Below are 20,804 nucleotides of genomic sequence, written 5' to 3' on the forward strand. Positions count from 1 at the left end.
GAAGGAAGGGGTGATTCTTTCTGCCATCTCCCCTGATTTACGACGGGTTCTTCAGGAATTTCAGGCTGATAAACCTGACCGCTGTCCAGTGGGGAAACTGTTTGTTCCTGACAGATGGACTAGTAAAGTGATTTCTGAGGTTCATTGTTCTGTGTTGGCTGGTCATCCTGGGATTTTTGGTACCAGAGATTTGGTTGGTAGGTCCTTTTGGTGGCCTTCTTTGTCACGGGATGTGCGTTCTTTTGTGCAGTCCTGTGGGACTTGTGCGCGGGCCAAGCCTTGCTGTTCCCGCGCTAGTGGGTTGCTTTTGCCTTTGCCGGTCCCTGAGAGGCCTTGGACGCATATTTCTATGGATTTTATTTCGGATCTTCCGGTTTCCCAGAGGATGTCGGTTATCTGGGTGGTTTGTGACCGGTTTTCTAAGATGGTTCATTTGGTACCTTTGCCTAAATTGCCTTCCTCTTCTGATTTGGTTCCGTTGTTTTTTCAGCATGTGGTTCATTTGCATGGCATTCCAGAGAATATTGTGTCCGATAGAGGTTCCCAGTTTGTTTCTAGGTTTTGGCGGGCCTTTTGTGCTAGGCTGGGCATTGATTTGTCTTTTTCTTCCGCATTTCATCCTCAGACAAACGGCCAAACCGAGTGAACTAATCAGACTTTGGAAACTTATTTGAGATGCTTTGTGTCTGCTGATCAGGATGATTGGGTGGCTTTCTTTCCATTGGCCGAGTTTGCCCTTAAAAATCGGGCTAGTTCTGCTACCTTGGTTTCACCCTTCTTTTGTAACTCTGGTTTTCATCCTCGTTTTTCTTCAGGGCAGGTTGAGCCTTCTGATTGTCCTGGGGTGGACTCTGTGGTTGACAGGTTGCAGCAAATTTGGGCTCATGTTGTTGACAATTTGGTGTTGTCTCAGGACGGGGCTCAGCGTTTTGCTAACCGTCGTCGGTGTGTTAGTTCCCGGCTTCGGGTTGGGGATTTGGTCTGGTTGTCTTCCCGTCATGTTCCTATGAAGGTTTCTTCCCCTAAGTTTAAGCCTCGGTTTATTGGCCCTTATAGGATTTCTGAGATTATCAATCCAGTGTCTTTTCGTTTGGCCCTTCCAGCCTCTTTTTCCATCCATAATGTTTTTCATAGATCTTTGTTGCGGAAATATGTGGTGCCCGTTGTTCCCTCTGTTGATCCTCCTGCCCCGGTGTTGATTGATGGGGAGTTGGAGTATGTGGTTGAGAAGATTTTGGATTCTCGTTTTTCGAGGCGGAAGCTTCAGTATCTTGTCAAATGGAAGGGTTATGGCCAGGAGGATAATTCTTGGGTTGTTGCTTCCGATGTTCATGCTGAGGATTTGGTTCGTGCCTTTCATTTGGCTCGTCCGGATCGGCCTGGGGGCTATGGTGAGGGTTCGGTGACCCCTCCTCAAGGGGAGGTACTGTTGTGAATTCTGCTCTTGGGCTCCCTCCGGTGGTTATAAGTGGTAGCGCTGCTGTCTCTGGATCGCAGCATTCATCAGGTGTGTCCACTTTTTGCAATTCTGACTGGGCTATTTAGTCTTGCTTCACCCTTTAGTCAGTGCCAGTTGTCCATTGTTCCTGGAGGATTTACATCCCTGCCTGGTCCCTCCTGCTTTGCCGTTCATTTCAACAAAGATAAGTTCTGGCCCTCATTTTTGCAGTCCACATGCTGTGGGCCTTTTTGTTCAGTTCTTTTCCATGTTTTTGTCTTGTCCAGCTTGGTCTGTATAAGGATTTGTTTAGCCAAGCTGGTATCTCTGGAGATGCAGATATACCCTCCATATCTTTAGTTAGATGTGGAGATTTTGTATTTTCTGTGGTGGATATTTTCTAGTGTTTTATTACTGACCACATAGTACTCTGTCCTATCCTTTCTATTTAGCTAGAGTGGCCTCCTTTGCTAAATCCTGATTCAGTCTGCATATGTTATTTCCCTCTCCTCTCACAGTCAATATTTGTGGGGGGCTGTCTATCCTTTGGGGATTTTCTCTGAGGCAAGATAGTTTTCCCTTTTCTATCTCTAGGGGTATTTAGTCCTCCGGCTGTGTCTAGGGAGTGTTAGGTACATTCCACGGCTACTTCTGATTGCGGTGTTAAGTTCAGGGTCTGTGGTCAGTACAGGTACCACCTTCTCCAGAGTACGTCTCGTGCTGCTCCTAGACCACCAGATCATAACACAGGACCTGAGAAGCCTCCTTCACTGCCTGTCAGATCGCTGATCTGACACAGTGCTGTGCAAAGTGTCAGTTCAGCGATCTGACTTTATACAGTGATGTCCCCCCTGGAAAAATGTAAAAAAGTGAAAAAAAATATTATACTGTGTAAAAATATTTTTTTTAAATTCCTAAATAAAAAAAATAAAATATATATATTTTTCCAATAAATACATTTCTTTATATAAATAAAAAAAACAATAAAATTACACATATGTAGTATCGCCGCGTCCGTAATGACCCAACCTATAAAACTGTCCCACCAGTTAACCCCTTCAGTTAACACTGTAAAAAAAAAACAAAAAAAAACAAGAGGCAAAAAACAATGCTTTATCATCATACCGCTGAACAAAAAGTGGAATAACGCACAATCAAAAAGACAGATATAAATAAACATGGTACCGCTGAAAACGTCATCTTGTCCCGCAAAAAATGAGCTGCCATGCAGCATCATCAGCGAAAAAATAAAAAAGTTACAGCTCTAAGAATAAAGCGATGCAAAAATAATAATTTTTTATATAAAAGTTTTTATTGTATAAAAGCGCCAAAACATAAAAAGAGATACAAATTAGATATCGCTGTAATCGTACTAAACCAAAGAATGAAACTGCTTTATCAATTTTACCACACGCGGAATGGTATAAACGCCCCACCCAAAAGAAATTCATGAATTGCTGGCTTTTGTTCATTCTGCCTCCCAAAAATCGTAATCAAAAGCGATAAAAAAATGTCATGTGCCCGAAAATGGTACCAATAAAAATGTCGACTCGTCCCGCAAAAGCAAGACCTCACATGACTCTTTGGGCTAAAATATGGAAAAATTATAGCTCTCAAAATGTGGTGATGCAAAAATTATTTTTTTGCAATAGGAAGCGTCTTTTAGTGTGTGACAGCTGCCAAGCAAAAAAACCCACTATAAAAACCCGCTATAAATAGTAAATTAAACCCCCTTATTTAGGGAAAAATAGTAAAATAAAAAAATCTATTCATTTCCATTTTCCCATTAGGGTTAGGGCTAAAGTTAAGGTTATGGTTGGGGCTAAAGTTAGGGTTAGGGTTAGGGCTAAAGTTAGGGTTGGGGCTATAGTTGGGGTTAGGGTTTGGATAATGTTTACGGTTGGGCTTAGGGTTGGGATTAGGCTTAGGAGTGTGTTGGGGTTAGGGGTGTGGTTAGGGTTGGGATTAGTGTTAGGGGCATATCCAGGTTAGGGGTGTGGTTAGGGGTGTGGTTAGAGTTGGGATTAGAGTTAGGGTTGTGTTGGGTTAGGGTTGGAGTGAGAATTGGGGGTTTTCCACTGTTTAGGCACATCAGGGGCTCTCCAAACACGACATCGCGACCGATCTCAATTCCTGCCAATTCTGCGTTGAAAAAGTAAAACGGTGCTCCTTCCCTTCCGAGCTCTGCCGTGCGCCCAAACAGTGGTTTACCCCCACATTTGGCGTATCAGCGTACTCAGAACAAATTGCACAACAACTTTTGGGTCCAATTTCTCCTGTTACCCTTGGTAAAATAAAACAAATTGGATCTGAAGTAAATTTTTTGTGAAAAAAGTTAAATGTTCATATTTTTTTAAACATTCCCAAAATTCCTGTGAAGCACCTGAAGGGTTAATAAACTTCTTGAATGTGGTTTTGAGCACCTTGAGGGGTGCAGTTTTTAGAATGGTGTAATTTTTGTGTATTTTCTATCATATAGACCCCTCAAAGTGACTTCAAATGTGATGTCCCTAAAAAAAAATGGTGTTGTAAAAAATGAGAAATTGCTGGTCAACTTTTAACCCTTATAACTTCCTAACAAAAAGATTTTGGTTCCAAAATTGTGCTGATGTAAAGTAGACATGTGGGAAATGTTACTTATTAAGTATTTTGTATGACATATCTCTGTGATTTAAGGGCATAAAAATTCAAAGTTGGAGAATTGCAAAATTTTCACCAAATTTCAGGGTTTTTTTTTCAAATAAATGCAAGTCATATCAAAGAAATGTTACCACTAACGTGAAGTACAATATGTCATGAGAAAACATTGTTAGAATTACCGGGATCAATGGAAGCGTTCCAGAGTTATAACCTCATAAAGGGACAGTGGTCAGAATTGTAAGAATTGGCCCGGTCATTAACATGCAAACCACCCTTGGGGGTTAAGAGATTAATATATAATTCGTTATTATGTAATCCACCATTCCAAATATAAATTGTAATCCACCACTGTGCTCCCACCAACTATAATTAGTAATTTTCCACACCTAACAAATATATTAATTAATTAGCCCCTGTACGCTTTTCTCCAATTCATTACCAGTCACTGCATCCTCAACGCCTCCTACTCTTTACCTCCCGCCCCTCATTATATTTACATGCCCCTTCTGCCCCATTCATTGTCATATCGTCTCTCTTCCCCACCCCCTCCCTCTATTCATTATCAACTGCTCTCCCCACACATTCAATACATCATTTACTCCCACCACCCTCAAAATTCATCATTATTTGCTCGTCGCCAGGTCCTCATTTGCTCTCCCCACCCTCACCTCACCCTCAATTCATCATTTGCAGTCCCCCTCCCAGTCACTTCATCATTTGCAGCCCCCCTCACCCATTTAATTTTATAAAGAAAAAAAAGTTTTTCATACTTACCTCACAGATGATCCCCAGCAGCCACAGCTCTGCTTCTGGTGTCCTCGTACATGTTGGAGCTTACGCAATGACGTCATCGCGCACATGCCAAAACTTGACCAGAAGTCCAGGGAAGGGAGCAGGAGCTGCGCAGCCATCAAGGTTAGACAGCCGTGGAGCTCTGATAAAGCTCCCAGGCCTCAGCGCCGATGTGTGCGCCACAGCGCACAGCACTTTAGTGCACGATGGGGACCGGTGAGCTGAAGCACACGAGGCAGAGCCCTGGGTCTCCCTCTGCACTGCTTATAACCGGGCCCCATACCGCAGTAAGGACAGTAATACCCTGATGGCGGCCCTGAATGTATTACTTATAGTATTTTCAATAGTGAATATAAATAGTGAAACATGATTATGGAAGTGTCCATCTTGACAAGCTGCTGTTAAAGAGAACCTGTTAGCAAGATTGTGCATAGTAAGCTACAGACAGTGTCAGGTCGGCGCCGTTATACTGATTACAATGTTACCTTGGTTGATGAAATCTGTCTTGTGGTTGTTGTGTAATCTTTATTTTCAGTTTTCAGTTAATGATATGCTCGGGCATTGGGGCGGCCTGTGGGGGTCTTCATGTAGTGCTGGAGCTCTGATTAGGTAGTTGGAGCGCCCCGTCAGGGCTGTGGGGTACTCGGTACCGGGTCCTGCGGTTCACAGGGGGATGTCACGGTGGCTGACCCGGTCCGTGGCCCTGGGACGTCCGTATAAAAGGGGAAATGTTGTGAATTCTGCTTTTGGGCTCCCTCTGGTGGTTCTAGGTGGTAATGCAGTTGCTCCTGAGTTGCAGTCCTGGTCAGGTGTATCTGCTGATTGCAGTTCTGACTGGGGTATCTAGGTGTGCAGGATTCATTAGTCCTTGCCAGTTACCAATTGTTGTTGGGAGGTGTTTTACCTCTGCCTAGGTTCCTCCTGCCTTTCTGCCAAATCAGCAAAGATAAGTGTCTGGTTTTTTTTTCCTTGTGACACACATGCTATGTGTTTCACAATTCAGTGCTATTCTTTGTGTTTTCTTGTCCAGCTTAGATTGTGTCAGTATTTTCTCAGTCTTGCTGGATTCTCTGGAGTGGCAGATATACACTCCATGTCTTTAGTTAGATTGTGGAACTTTTTGTATTATCTGCTGTGGATATTTTTGGAAGGGTTTTAATACTGACCGCCTAGTAATCTGTCCTATCCTTTCCTATTTAGCTAGAGTGGCCTCTTTTGCTAAATCCTGTTTTCTACCTGCGTGTGTCTAATCTTCTCCTTCTCACAGTCATTATTCGTGGGGGGCTGCCTATCCTTTGGGGGTCTGCTCTGAGGCAAGATAGCATTCCTATTTCCATCTATAGGGGTATTTAGTCCTCCGGCTGTGTCTAGGGTTTGTTAGGCACACCCCACGGCTACTTCTAGTTGCGGTGTTAGTTCAGGATTTGCGGTCAGTACAGGTTCCACCGACTCCAGAGAAAGTTTCATGCGGCTCCAAGGTCACCGGATCATAACAGGGAAAGGTCTTTGAAGGGATAAAGTTTATGTTCATGATGCCATCTGTGCTATTCGGTCAGGGTGACAGATGCTGCTTTAAGGGGTCCACTGGGGTGATGTTATGGCAGCTAGATGGTATACCTTCCCACAGGTGAAGTATATCCCCAGGGCTTCCCAGTGTGTAGATGGTGGTATGGTGAGAGGCGCAGAGAAGAACGAAGACACAAGATTGCAGTCTCTTTACCTTTTACTGAAGACTTCAGCATCCACAGTCCAGAGCACCAGACCACAGGGCAGGCAGAGTCTGGCCAGTTTGGAGGCAAGTCCAGAGTCCCCTTGTCCAGGTGGAAATCAGTAGCCTTCCCTTGCGCTGCAGTGGTGTAGTCCCTTACTGCCTATGGCTTCACATAAGGGTCATACAGATGCGATGTTTAGCTCTCTCTGTCCCTCGTATAGGATAAGACAAAACCCGTATGACTGGTGACTTGAGCCTGTTTATAGGATCTCTTAGATAACCCAGCTCTGTGGGTGTCACAGTGCCTCCTGGGTATAGGTGCGGACAGGTAACCTGCAATTAGCTGTCCTGCCGGTCTCTGAAATAAGGCGTAGAGGTCCTTACTCCCTCGGTGTTCTGGCTACCGGGATTCTGCGCCTCAGAAGGAGGCAGCCTGTTCGGGGATGGTCCCCCTCTGGTATCCTCTCTTATGCTTCGACTTCCTTCACCCTCGCCGCCGCCGACCTGACACTGTCTGTAGGTTACTGAGCACAATCCTGCTGACAGGTTCCCTTTAACAGCAATTAAAGTGAATCTGTCAGTAGAATTTTACACCCCAAACTATTTTAATTTGCATGTAACACTTTCAAACACAAGTTTAGCAATACCTTTACATGAACAGTCCATGCCTCCATTACTGAGAAATCAGCGTATGATTTTATATGAAAACTAGCTTTTGAACCCGTTCTACGCCCGGGTGGCGAGCATTTATATTGGTATATGGTCTCCATCCTGGTATGTGCTGCTCCCATCTTGCTCTCCCATCCTGGTATGTGCTGCTCCCATCTTGCTCTCCCATCCTGTCATGTGCTGCTCCATCCTGCATCCCCATCCTGTCATGTGCTGTTCCATCCTGCGCCCCCATCCTGTCATATGCTGCTCCATCCTGCATCCCCATCCTGTCATGTGCTGCTCCATCCTGCGTCCCCATCCTGTCATGTGCTCCCATCCTGCGCCCCCATCCTGTCATGTGCTGCTCCATCCTGCGTCCCCATCCTGTCATGTGCTGTTCCATCCTGCGCCCCCATCCTATCATGTGCTGCTGTATCCTGCGTCCCCATCCTGTCATGTGCTCCCATCCTGTGCCCCCATCCTGTCATATGCTGCTCCATCCTACACCACCATACTGTCATGTGTGTGCCCCCATTCTGTCATGTGCTGCTCCCATCCTGTCATGTGCTCCCATCCTGCGCCCCATCCTGTCATGTGCTCCCATCCTGCACCCCCATCCTGTCATGTGTGCGGCCCCATTCTGTCATGTGCTGCTCCCATCGTGCGCAATCATTCTGTCATGTGCTGCTGCCATCCTGCGCCCCCATTCTGTCATGTGCTGCTCCCATCCTGTGCCCCCATTCTGTTGTAATGTGCTGCACCCATTCTGCATGTTCCTGTTTCCATTCTGCCATATGTTGCTCTCATCTTTCTCTCTCCGGCTGTACTGCCCGAGTGCGGCTGTGCTGAGTGTGGGTGGCTGTGCTGAGTGCGGGCGGCTGTGCTGAGTGCGGGCGGCTGTGCGTGGCTGTGCTGAGTGCGGGCGGCTGTGCGTGGCGGTGCTGAGAGTGCGGGCGGCTGTGCGTGGCGGTGGTGAGTGCGGGCGGCTGTGCATGGCGGTGGTGAGTGCGGGCGGCTGTGCGTGGCGGTGGTGAGTGCGGGCGGCTGTGCGTGGCGGTGCTGAGAGTGCGGGCGGCTGTGCGTGGCTGTGCTAGGCGCCGAGTGCTGGCGGCCTGAGCAGGCAGGGACACCGGCGCGCTGTGGGGGTGAGGTGCCGGAGTCGCCGCTAGCTCAGGCCCCGGCACTTGCTATATTTACCTGTCCCCCGTTCCACTGCTGCACGCCGCTCCATCTTCCGGGTCCTCTGCCTGTGACTGTTCAGTCAGAGGGCGGCGCGCATTAAGCGCGCCATCGCGCCCTCTGAACTGAACGTCGCAGGCAGAGGATGTGGAGGATGGAGCAGCGCGCATCACTGGAACGGGACAGGTGAATATAGCATACTCACCCTCCTGGCTCGTCCCTGCTTCTCCGTTGGAGATCGCGGTGTGCGTTCAGTGCTTACGCATACCGCGATCTCCTGGGAGCGTCACTCTGCGGGGTCCAGACTGCGCCGGCGCTTGCGCAGTCTATAAAGGCTTCGGACAGAGTGACGCTCCCAGCGTTATATTATAGATGTGGCTGAGGAGCCAAGGTAGATATGAAGCCTTTGCCACTCCAGCTCTATTTCCCACCCATTGCCACCCCCTCCTGCTGGACTGATGTTTCTTATATATGAAAAATAATAAAAAGATGATCAAAATGTTGAAAACATAAAAAATAATGAAATGAGAAAATAATGTAAAGTATAAAAACATAAACCTGATTTATACAATGAGTACAGGCGGTAGCTTAATGCTCGTCAGATGTGTTTGATGGGTGACCCATTATACCTTACTACTTTAGCATGTACTCTCTGACGTGTGCTTTTAAAGAATTACTATTTTATGGTCCCCCAATCCTTATAATCTACCTTGTGTATATAATTTTTGAATTACTAATTTATCACCTTGTTTTCTGTACATATTACATATTTCTTTGTATTTTACTATGTGTTTTGTGCCACTTTTTCCTATAATGTTGGATCAGCGACCATTCAATCATTTTGTGTGCTTTTTAAGAAATATTTAATAAAAGCTATATTTTCTTAACTTTTGCAAATGCCGTGGTCCTTTGTGTAATTTATTTTTTTAAACCCTTTACTAAAAACAATTTACTAAAATATCAGTCTATGCCAATTGTCATCAATCTTGGCATTCGAAGATGTGATTAATTGACAGAAATTTTTTTTAAAGCTGGAAAGAGAATGGGATGGAACTCTGGATGTGATTATTTTTGCACTTTTCTGTAGAAGTCCGTCATTTTTCTTTACTCTCTTTGATACTTTATTGAATTCTCCTTCTTATTCTGCATTCCCCGTCTTACCTTGTTTATCTACCTAACAGCTTCTCATTTCTCTTCAGCCTTTAGGACAGAGGAATCTTGACATCACAAACCCCGACACCAGACATTTTTTCTTCAACATCATTGAAGTCGCCAACAAAAAATTTTCACTGGAGCCGGTGACGGAACCGGACTGGTTCATCAGCACCGCTCCTGATAACGGCCCGGTTACTGTGGAGCCTTCCTCGGACCAGACCCACTATATGGCCTTCTCATTTGATATAAATTTTAATATAGGATATATCAGCGGGTCCAGAGTTAGACTTGATACAGAGGACACATCCAGTAAGTTATTGATATTTGTATCCAATCACTGTCTGTGTCGGATAGATTGCAAGAGCAGTTCCAGTTACATTGTCATGTCCACAAATGACTTTTTTGCTGTGAATTTTCAGCATCAGAATATCCACAGCCGCAAACATTTGCATAAAATTCATTCAGAAATACTGGTGGGAGAGTGTGGACCCACTGTGCCATGGGCCGGGTTTACCCTGGAGGGACGTAGCTTAGTGAGTACCTGGTATTCACTAGAGCCTCTGATGGTAAGGATAGGCTTGGCCACAGGTACTCATCAGGTACCACTCCAGGACAGCCCCGAATTTTGCTGCACCTGACAGGAGGGTCATGGAGGTAAAGGAGGACAAAGGCAGAGACATGGTCAGGCAATCTGGGGTGAAGGCAGGCAGCAGAGGATCCGAGTATAAAGCCAAGACCAGGAGCAGAGAGGTCAGACAGGACGGATATACAAGCTGGGTCGATAATGGGAGACAGAACAAACATGCACCTACAAGAACTAGAGACAAGCAACTGGGAACTAACGATTGGGGCAGGAGTGGTGGGACTAGCTGCCTAATAAACCCACAGCTGCCTAGGGATACGATGGGGAAGGCAAACCCTGCAGGACACAGCAGGGTTAAATTCCTGTAGGATCTGTCCCTATAGCCAGGTGGAGATTCTCTAGGAGCAGATCTGGCAGTATTCACAAGGCAGCTCAAGGAGATGGTCTGACGCTGGGGAAGCAGAGCGGTGAACACAGTGAGCAGGGGGGTGCGAGACGCCGGCGTCACACTTTCCACAACATAAATTGACATAAATTAATATCCACCAAAGTCAACATTGATTATAGCGGGCACCAATAAAAGGGGTGTTCCAGCACATCACATGAAAATACTATACAATGGATGAAGGTTCTACTACCTGTTAACTCCCTCGACTCCTGCTCTGCCATCTGTTTCCTTCATGAGGATCTGTCATCGAAAGGTGGCAAACATTTTTATCTAAAAAAAACTAACACACGCCCCCAAAATATTGATTAAAAATGTAATAAAAAATGATGATTACCAGCAAGATATGACGCTGTAGCAAAGTAATATCTGAAGTTCCAAGTTGTTCCAGCAGACATTGCAACCATTCTTGGGTCCTGCAGCTCAGTAAGTCATCATTATCAGATTATTGGGGGTCCAACATTCGGAACACTCACCAATCACCACTTTCCAGCTCCTAGGGCAGGGTCCGGACACCACAGCTCCATACAGCGTTTAGTGGCCGTTCTTGGGTACTGCAGATCAGCTCCTATTGGGAGTGAATGCGGTCTGAGCTGCAGTACCTAAGATGACCACTACATCTGTACTTCCAGCAACTTCAGGACCTAATATCAGCTTGGGGGTGCCATCTTGCTAGTCCCCCATCAGTATAATAGTCATTGACAACCCCTTGGACAACTAATCTGCAAACTGTACTTATGTAATCAAAGTTGGCAGATTTCGTGATAACTTGTAGGATCTTATGGTCTAACTCCATATGCTGCTGTGGTGGACTGAGGGATTGGTGCATAACATGGATGTTTGACTGCACAAGTCCTTTTCATGTTGGTAATTATATATTTTTTTAATTTAAAAAAAAAATCAATCATATTAAAAAAAATATTTATTTTGGAGATGATTGTTTTTTCTAAATATAAATAAGCACATTTGACCCGCGATTAATATGATAGGAGATAACTTATTGATCGCTGGGGGTCTAACTGCTGGGACTTGCTCCATCCTAGTTTCTCCATAGCCCAACCTTGAATGGAGTAGAGGAGAACATGCTTAACTTCTGCTCCATTCATTGCCTGTGGGACAGCGGAGCGCTGTACTCGGCTATCTTTGGCATTCCCATAGAGAATGGATAGAGCAGAGGTAAGCAGGATCGATCTTCTAGGGATCAGTGGTGGTCCCAGCAGTTGACCCTCAATTATCATAAGTTATCCCTTATCTTATCGATAAGAGATAAGTTATTATTTTGGTACAAACCATCTTAGGGTATGAGCAGACAAGCTCTTTTTCAGGTAGATTTCACCTGTTGTTTTCCTGAAACATTTTTTTTTTTCATGTACGAGAAAAACAGGACCCTCAACAGGTCATGTTCTCCGGATTTCCATAGTGTTCCACAGGTGGTGGAAGTATCATCAAGGCATCAGGAATTCTCTCACCTGTGCAATACTATGGAAATCCTGAAAACATGACCTGTCGGGGGGCGTGAGGACTGGAAACGCTGGTATAGAAGATGTAAAAAAACAAACAAACCATGGACTACTTAGGGAATCAGGAGTAAAAGAGGACACACTGCCCACGTTCAACCTGGTGACAGTTTCTCTTTAAAGGGAACCTGTCACCACGTTTTTGGAAGATGGGATAAAAATAGCGTTAAATAGGGGCAGAGGTGGGCGTTACATTAGTGTGTTTGTTATGCGTTTATTACCCACCTAAGTTGCCGAAATACCTTTGCAAAGTCTCCGTTTTCGCCTGTCAATCAGGCTGGTCTGGTCAAAAGGGCGTGTTGTCTTCCCTTAGATTTTGCGTAGTTTTCCGTTGGTGGCGTAGTGGTGTGCGCATGCCCAAGGTCCCGAATCCTCTGCCAGGGGATTTAAAAGAGCGCGCTGTTCGTTATTTCATTGGTGATCGGTGGGCGCGGCCATCTTCCTTTGGCCGCGCGTGCGCAGAAGCGGCGCTCTGCTGGCCGCGGCTTCAGGAAAATGGCCGCGGGATGCCGCGCGTGCGCAGATGGATATCGCGGCGGCCATTTTCCTGAAGCCGCGGCCAGCAGAGCGCCGCTTCTGCGCACGCGCGGCCAAAGGAAGATGGCCGCGCCCACCGATCACCAATGAAAACGAACAGCGCGCTCTTTTAAATCCCCTGGCAGAGGATTCGGGACCTTGGGCATGCGCGCACCACTACGCCACCAACGGAAAACTACGCAAAATCTGGGGGAAGACAACGCCCTTTTGACCAGACCAGCCTGATTGACAGGCGAAAACGGAGACTTTGCAAAGGTATTTCGGCAACTTAGGTGGGTAATAAACGCATAACAAACACACTAATGTAACGCCCACCTCTGCCCCTATTTAACGCTATTTTTATCCCATCTTCCAAAAACCTGGTGACAGGTTCCCTTTAAAGGGTTGTCCGGGACTTTAACATTGATGGCCTACCCTTAGAATAGGTCATCAATGTCAGATCGGTGGCGGTACAACACCCGGCACCCCACCAATCAGCTGTTCCTGGCGTGCGGAGCTGCACAGCACAACTCCATCGACCATATAGTGGCCGCAGCCAGGTACTGCACATCCACTATCTATTCAAATCAATAGGGGACGGATGTGTAGTACCGGCCGTGGCTACTAGTCTGATGATGGAGCTGTGCAGCTCCACAACTGAGCAGTTCCGGCCCCGCTGACACCTGGAACAGCTGATCGGCAGAGGTGCCAGGTGTCGCACCCTCACTGATCAGAAACTGATGACCTATCCTAAGGATAGGCTATCAATGTTAAAGTCCCGGACAACCCCTTTAAGTGATGGTTTATAACATATGATGAAAATTTGTGACATAACAGAAGTATCATTAGAAGTGATATCTGTTCCTGGGAAAGTCGGATGACAAGCCAGGGCCTAACATAGTTCTAGTAGCCTGCAATAATTAGTACCGGCCTTATCATTTGCCATCAATGTCTTCTCTTTATCTTTCAGAATATGATGCCTCATTTTACTCCTACAACAACAGAACCGTCCGGGACAGATACCGATCTTTTCTAGCACGAGATGGTTATCGAATGGATGTATGTTCCCTGGGGCTGGACGATCCATACAGGAGGCGCAGACAGGACAACCACCGCCAAAGTTATTACCTGGGATGGCATTAAATGTGCAAGGTCAGTCCCAGGGGAGCATTTAGTAGAAATGCTGCGGACTACAATCATTTAATTTAATGTTCCCGATGTTTTTTTTTCCAAGAGGACCTGTCTCTTGCCATAAATATGTATTTCTTATCTGGTGTAAATGCCGCTGTTCTCCTGAATCTGATGCAGTTTTTTTTTTTGTTTCTGCGCCTTTTCCTAATATATGGCCCCTTCTTCAATGTATGTAAATTAATCCTTTTTTAAGTGGGTGGAGTCTTCTTGAGAACCAACCCACTTGTCTAAAAGACTAAGGGGCCATTTAAATAAGAATGGTGTTGCGCACGTCAGAAGTCACTCTTAATGACGGGCTTGCTGGAGTACCAGGCATAAAATTCAATAAGAGGTGGACACCACTTCTTGAATTTGGCGCATCTTACTGGTGTGCACCTTGTCAAATTTTGCTGAATTTGAAAGCCTCATCTCAACCTGGCTCATTCCCAGACACTGTTGTGAAAATGCCAAAAGTCGCAAATATTTTACACAACTCGGTGTGGTGCAAACATTTTGCTACTTTGCAAAATGTTTTCTGATATAAAAGCTTTGATGAATCACCCCTTATATTTTTCACATTTTATCTCATGACTGTAGAGAAGGAACATTCAAGCAGAGCCAGTAAACTTTCAGGGCACCAATGACCCTATTATCCTCACTCCTGTGCTTAACCACTTTGCCCGCCCTGATCGATGTTACTATGGTGACATGCTTCAGGTTGGCCACCAATGCCGAGCCTGCTCACCACCATGAGGTTTTACATCCTCTATTAGTTAAATTTGATCCACTGTACCTTGTCTGCAAGTTCCACAAAGAGTCACAAAGAGTCATCCTACAGCATTGAGGAGAAGAAAAAAACCCCTGTGGAGGAAGTCTCTGGGGAACCACAGGTGAAGGACTGCCCTTCCCTTGGGCTTAGAACGTTAATACTAACTTTAACTCTTTATAGCCATGATAGAATTGGACATGGTACGAGATATAAAAAGCCTGATCCAACAATTAAGGTATTGATAACTATACAAGTAATGCTTATATAAACAGTTGTATTTGTCATGACACAGCTGTCGGATGACATGGGACCAGGGGCTCCTTCCCTGTTCCTAATACTAGGGGGCACCTTAGCTCACCCTACTCCCCAGGATACTTCTGAAGTTGAAGATGCCAGGGCGTCCACCCTTGCCTTATCTCCTGAGATAGCCCTCTGTCTGTTCTCTTCCCCACCCAGGGAAGAGGGGGCACTATTGTGCACCGTAGTACACCAACCCAACAAACAAGGCAACACAAACAAGGGTTAACAGAAAACTCCAGCCATACAAAATATTCACTCACATATAACAGAGGAATCCACTGGGGCGTGGAGGCAGGAGAATATACAAAAATAAAGGATAGGGAATTACCATACATACAAACCAAGCAACAGTCACTGATAACTCTTCCAACTCTCCTTCTCATATGAACTCCTCTCCCTCCATTAGCCATGCAGCAAATGTTAGCTCTGACAAGGATTTGTAACAGCGCCCAGATTATAAAGGGGAAAGGAGTGGCTAACCGAGCTCAGCTGTGAGCACAGGGATTTCCAACAGGGCCGATTAACCCCTGTTCTGCCAGAAGAAATAAGCACATTTGAAATGAAGAATTGGTGCTTCTTCTCAGCGTCGGAGTAGGAGTAATCAGATGCTGCGGTCTTCTGGCTCCACACTGTTGCGGTTTCCTCCAGTTCTTCTGGTGAGAGACAGAGAGAGAGAGAGAAATATGACATCCTCTTTCTAAGCCTCACCCTTCTCACAGTATTACACCAGGCACAGACATACTGTGCTCCTTTCCTCTTAAAGTAGAATCTCTCTACAAACAAAGGTACAGGCGTTATATGTCCACCCCTCCTAAAGTCATGTCCCCCTTTGCTTAGTTCCCGGCAGTAGCTTTATGTGTTGTCCTGCTGCACAGCTCCAATACCAGAACTAAACTATGGATAGGTGCAGTTTGGATCCTGGAAGAAAGATTCAATCTTTAGAAACAAAAATAGTTAACACTCCCTATTTTGTCAATCCCTAATTTTTATTTTTAATCCTGTTGATGTGCTGTAGCTCCTTGATGGCTTGTTTTTTACAGGACAAGCTATACTTTTCAATGTTTCCATTTTGGATCTTTGACTTACACTGCACTCACTCATCCTTTTGACAGTCCATGATTCATCTATCGCACACGGGTCTCCCAACCCAAATTCAGCAGCTTCATAAGCGTACATTATATGAGGCTGTCAAATTCATGTCAATAGACCTGCGGTTGTGTGCTAAGGTTTGTTTGGTTGGCAGTGAAAAAAACAGCAATTTCTCCGTTATTTTTTTGCATTTTAAATCTACACCTTTTACTGTGCAGAATAAATAAGATGTTTCCTTTTTCTGTGCATTCTGAGATCCATGAATTCTTACTTTTTACAATCATGTAGCTGTATGAGAGCTTGATTATTGCAGGATGAGTACGGTAATATATTTTAACAAAACAATTTTGGAGTTAATATAAATTCATGATTAACTTTATTATTATTTTGAAGGGGGAAATTAAAAAAAACTATGCACCTGTTATTTTTTGCTTTAAATAATAATAATTATTATTATTTTTTTTTTGTGACTTCTTCAACCGTTAAGGATGTAGCCCGTTGTCATTTTTGAATTTTCATTTTTTTCATCTACTTTTTCAAAAAGCCCAACATTTTTTTTTTATTTTTCCACTGGCATAGTATATATAACTATGTTATGTTTTTTGCTGAGCAAGATGTAGAATTGAATGACACCATTCATTCTACCATTCAAAGTACAGGAAAAAGTGCGGCGAAAAAACACACAACTTCTGCCATTGTTTTTTGAGTTTTATTTTTACATTATTTATTGTGCAGTAAAAATAACAGGAAAACATGATTCTTAAGGTCAGTACAATTACAGAGGTATCAAACGTGTAGCTTTTTTACTATTTTATTGGCTTAAAACAAATCAAATTTGTGCAAAAAAAAAAAAAAGAATAAATAAGTGTTTGTTGCCATTTTCTGAGACTCATAACTTCTTTATACTATTATCCATGGAGCTTGCTTCTTGTGTTGTGATTTTTTTTATTTATAAAGTGTTGGACTACACACTAAGTTTTGATCACTTCTTATTGCATTTTTGTTGTTGTTGTGGTGACCGAAAAAATGCCTTTCTGGTATTTTGATTTTTTCCTTTATAGCGTTTTTTTTTTCTATTGGTTTAATTAATTTTATATTTTCAAAGATCAGAGTTTTCTGGATGCAGTGATACCAAATATATATATTTTATATATATATATCTACCTATATATATATATATATATATATATATATATATATATATATATATATATAGCTAATTGTGGAAATTTACATATAAAACACTTTATTATTACCCTTAGGCCACGTTCACATGTTCAGTATTTGGTCAGTATTTTACATCAGTATTTGGAAGCCAGTCAGTGACTAACAGCAGCATGTAAGATGTCAACAGCAGCGATCGGACAACATGCAGATTGCTGCTGTTAGAGGTAAATCACAGCTATATAACATAGCTGTATAATATAGCTGGCATCAGACATCCATGGAGCCCCCTCAAGAGTCCGTGACACGCTCTATAGACTATGACGTATATATACATCATGGAGCCTGAAGGGGTTAATGTTGAGTATTGAGTGCCAGGGCACAAGTTTGGCAATATATCCGTCTGCCCTTTGTCTTTGCTAATTATATTATTAAATATTATTAAGTAACTAAATAAAACTTTTAAAAAGTTCTAACCGAAAATAATTATCGTTTCTTTTCTTTTTTTTCTGAAAACAGTGAAGATCTGATGCAAACAATCTCAAGAATCAAAACCAGGAAATGTACAAGAAAAAATTATCTCCATGGTCGCATGTGGGACCATTCACCCAAGCAACCCACCAACTTCAGGGTTGGTAGTAGAAATCACCAATGCCGCCATCACTGGTTCTCCTTGGACCTGGACTTTGATGCTGCAAATTTGAGAAAATCAAAGAGAACCTGTCATGAAAACAAAACATTATTTACCTGCAGCTAAATTGTTTTCTAAACATATGTGTAGTGAGCACTGATTGTTCACTATCCTGGTACAGCCCCATGAATTCAAGCCAGTGGCTGCAGGAGAAAATAACGTAATTTCTCCCTGCAGCTGCACTTCGAGTTAGACACATTCACATCACTGTCCTGGTACAGCCCCCATGAATTCAAGCAAGTGGCTGCAGGATAACATAACGTCATTTTCTCCCTGCAGCTGCACTTCTAGTTAGACACATTCACATATTAAAGAGAAAATTCCCACTATGGCTGCAGATAAATACAATTTTTTTTAAATGACCGGGTCCCTTTATAATATGTTTACAGAGATTTGATTAATTTTGTACAATAGGCATACAATAAAATGTATGTCACTGCGCAAAAGTGACTAGACTTACCAATATGTAACAAACAAAACATTTGGCTATATAACATTATCCACTAATTAACTAATTCTGGACCGCCCATAGACTTTAAACTTCTGGGCAGTTCACGCTTTACTCTGCAGTGATGTTCTAACATGTCAATGCAAAGTAAGCTGCTTGCACAAGATTGTCAGGTTGGGGAGTTGGCTGTCAGATGCAACCAGGCTCCCACAGAGAAGATAAATATGATTCATTATCATGTTTGCCTACCTGATCCCTGTGTTCATAACGCTGATCAAGCAATATGTATAGAGATTAAGAGCCACTGACAGTGCTTCCTTCTCCAGACCCAGAGATCATATGATTGCATGGTGTTGGGAGGGAGCTTGAGCTGATGGGTCCTAGCAGACTAATTCAGCACAGGCAGGAGGCTGAACTTCTTTTGTAACTAGCGCTAATATACAGTTATAATTTGTATTATATTTAATAAACTGCTTATTAAATTTAATAAACTACTCATTATTTATTTATTTTTATTTAGTTTTTTATTTGGAGGTCAATTGATTTTCTGTGTTATACAGCTATTACCTGCCTATAACAGCGACAGTAGCTCCAATCTCTGCAGTTTAGACAGAAGCAGGATGCGGGCGCTGCACTCACATCTCCCACAGCATCCATCGTCTTCTGAGGGTGACGATACATAAAACACTGTAGAACGTAACTGCAGCGCCGCCTCCTGATGACGTCCTGGCTGCATCCTGAAGGGTCAATATTGTCTTATAGCATTGCTTCTTCTAATAAGTGGCTCCAGAGACTATTCTCTTCCTCTGAAGAGGCTATTTGCGTGGTGGCATGGAAGATCACTCTTCAATGACATTGGGTAAGAAAAATTATTCACAAGTCTGGTGAAAAGGTTTGCAGAAATGTCTCTAAGGCTAGTGTCACACCAGCATATCTTCTCTCATTCAAGATAATTGAGTCGCATTTGCTAATCACACAATGATCAGATTCTCTCTGCTCAAGAGAAGATGGAAAAAAACTTCTACATATTCTCAATTCCGTCAGTTGGTGAAAATCGGACTGCACCTCCTCCCCCACCCTGCACAGTGACCTTTGCATATCAAATAAAATGACTTCAACACTCTTCCATAAAAAACCTTCCCAACACTATAATTTCTCGTGGTGGACATGGCTGCTATAAAACTCAAGACAAAACCAAAATGAGCATATACCTTGTAATAAGTGAATCAGTAAATAGTACTAGTACATGTAAATAAAACAGGATACTTAGTTAACGCTATTTTGATGAAAAAAATGCAAAATCCATCCCGCCATGACAAGGTGTACCCATTCGGGACAGTCCTATCCTGTTGTAAATCTATGTAAATGCTCTAACATAAAAACCTAATTTAAACAATAGGTCATTTTCTGATGACACATTCCATTTAAAAGGTATCTGTCACCAGGTTTCTGATACCCCATCTGAGAGCAGCATGATGTAGGGTCGGAGACCCTAATTCAAGCGATGTGTCACTTACTGAGCTGCTTGCAGTAGTTTTGATAAAATCACTGTTTTATCTTCTGCAAATCTACCAGTTCTCTGAATGCTGAGCCCTGTATAACTCCACCCACACCACTGATTGGCAGCTTTCTGTGTACACTGCATAGGCAGAAATCTGCCAATCAGTGGTCGGTCGGGGTTATACAGAGCTCTTGAATATGAAGGCATTTTAGTGATAATCTGCTGCCGATAAAATAGTGGTTATCAAAACTACAGTAAGCAACCCAGTAAGTGACACATCAATAGAATCAGGGTCGTTGTCCCTACATTATGCTGCTATCAGATTAGGTGGCAAAAACGTGCTGAAAGATTCCCTTAAATAGCGGCTCAAGCAAGATGGCTGTCCATAATAGATTCAAAAGTTTTATGTAGAAAGAGATAAAGGTGATACATTACCGTTAAGGATAACAAATACCTTTGCCAGCACTATTAAGATAAAGGTGCAAGTCACAGGGTGACCTCCGAGTATTTGTTATTGCTCGGAGATATAGTTTTCATCGCCTCAGCAGCATGATTTACGGTTGCCAGATAAGCTGAATATATATGGGAATTCCCTAACTCAACTCTTCTACATCACTGGACTCTGCTACATCACTGGACTCTGCTACATCACTGGACTCTACTAGGTCAGGCATTTCATTGAGCTTCCTGATCTACTGAGCCAATACTGCTGTGCTACTACTGCTTTATTTCCCCTTAAACCAGTCCTCTACAGATCAAAACAGACCACTTTGCTGCACCCAAATCATCAGTCCCTGCGGCATTACATCTGCTCTTCTGGACTGAGGGCTTCAAGGATCCACTTCACCGGGTGAAACATAATACAGATTTGAGATAGGGCTGCATGTCAGCTTGGTGTATATCTGAATCACGATGACAAAGTAGATCTGTCTATATCATTAAGGGTTAGAAGTATGTCTTATGATAATGAAATGACTCTGCTGAATCAATCACAGTCTAAACAGTAAAGCTGACGCGCAGCAGAAAACCATAAATCTCCTGTTAC

At 43.7% G+C, this 20,804-nt stretch overlaps 1 protein-coding gene across 1 annotated transcript in view; it reads left to right on the forward strand.

Annotated features, from left to right (window-relative positions):
* LOC143773344 (uncharacterized) overlaps positions 1–18,743 on the forward strand; it is a 31,612-nt gene extending 12,869 nt beyond the window's left edge. Inside the window, exons 5-7 of the mRNA XM_077260819.1 lie at positions 9,611–9,875; positions 13,598–13,779; positions 17,639–18,743. Coding sequence (XP_077116934.1) covers positions 9,611–9,875; positions 13,598–13,770 — 438 coding nt within the window. The 3' untranslated portion in view covers positions 13,771–13,779; positions 17,639–18,743. The remainder of the gene's footprint in view (positions 1–9,610; positions 9,876–13,597; positions 13,780–17,638) is intronic.
* Positions 18,744–20,804: the final 2,061 nt, after the last annotated feature.

Source organism: Ranitomeya variabilis, chromosome 5 (assembly GCF_051348905.1).
Source record: "Ranitomeya variabilis isolate aRanVar5 chromosome 5, aRanVar5.hap1, whole genome shotgun sequence".
Classification (NCBI taxonomy): domain Eukaryota; kingdom Metazoa; phylum Chordata; class Amphibia; order Anura; family Dendrobatidae; genus Ranitomeya; species Ranitomeya variabilis.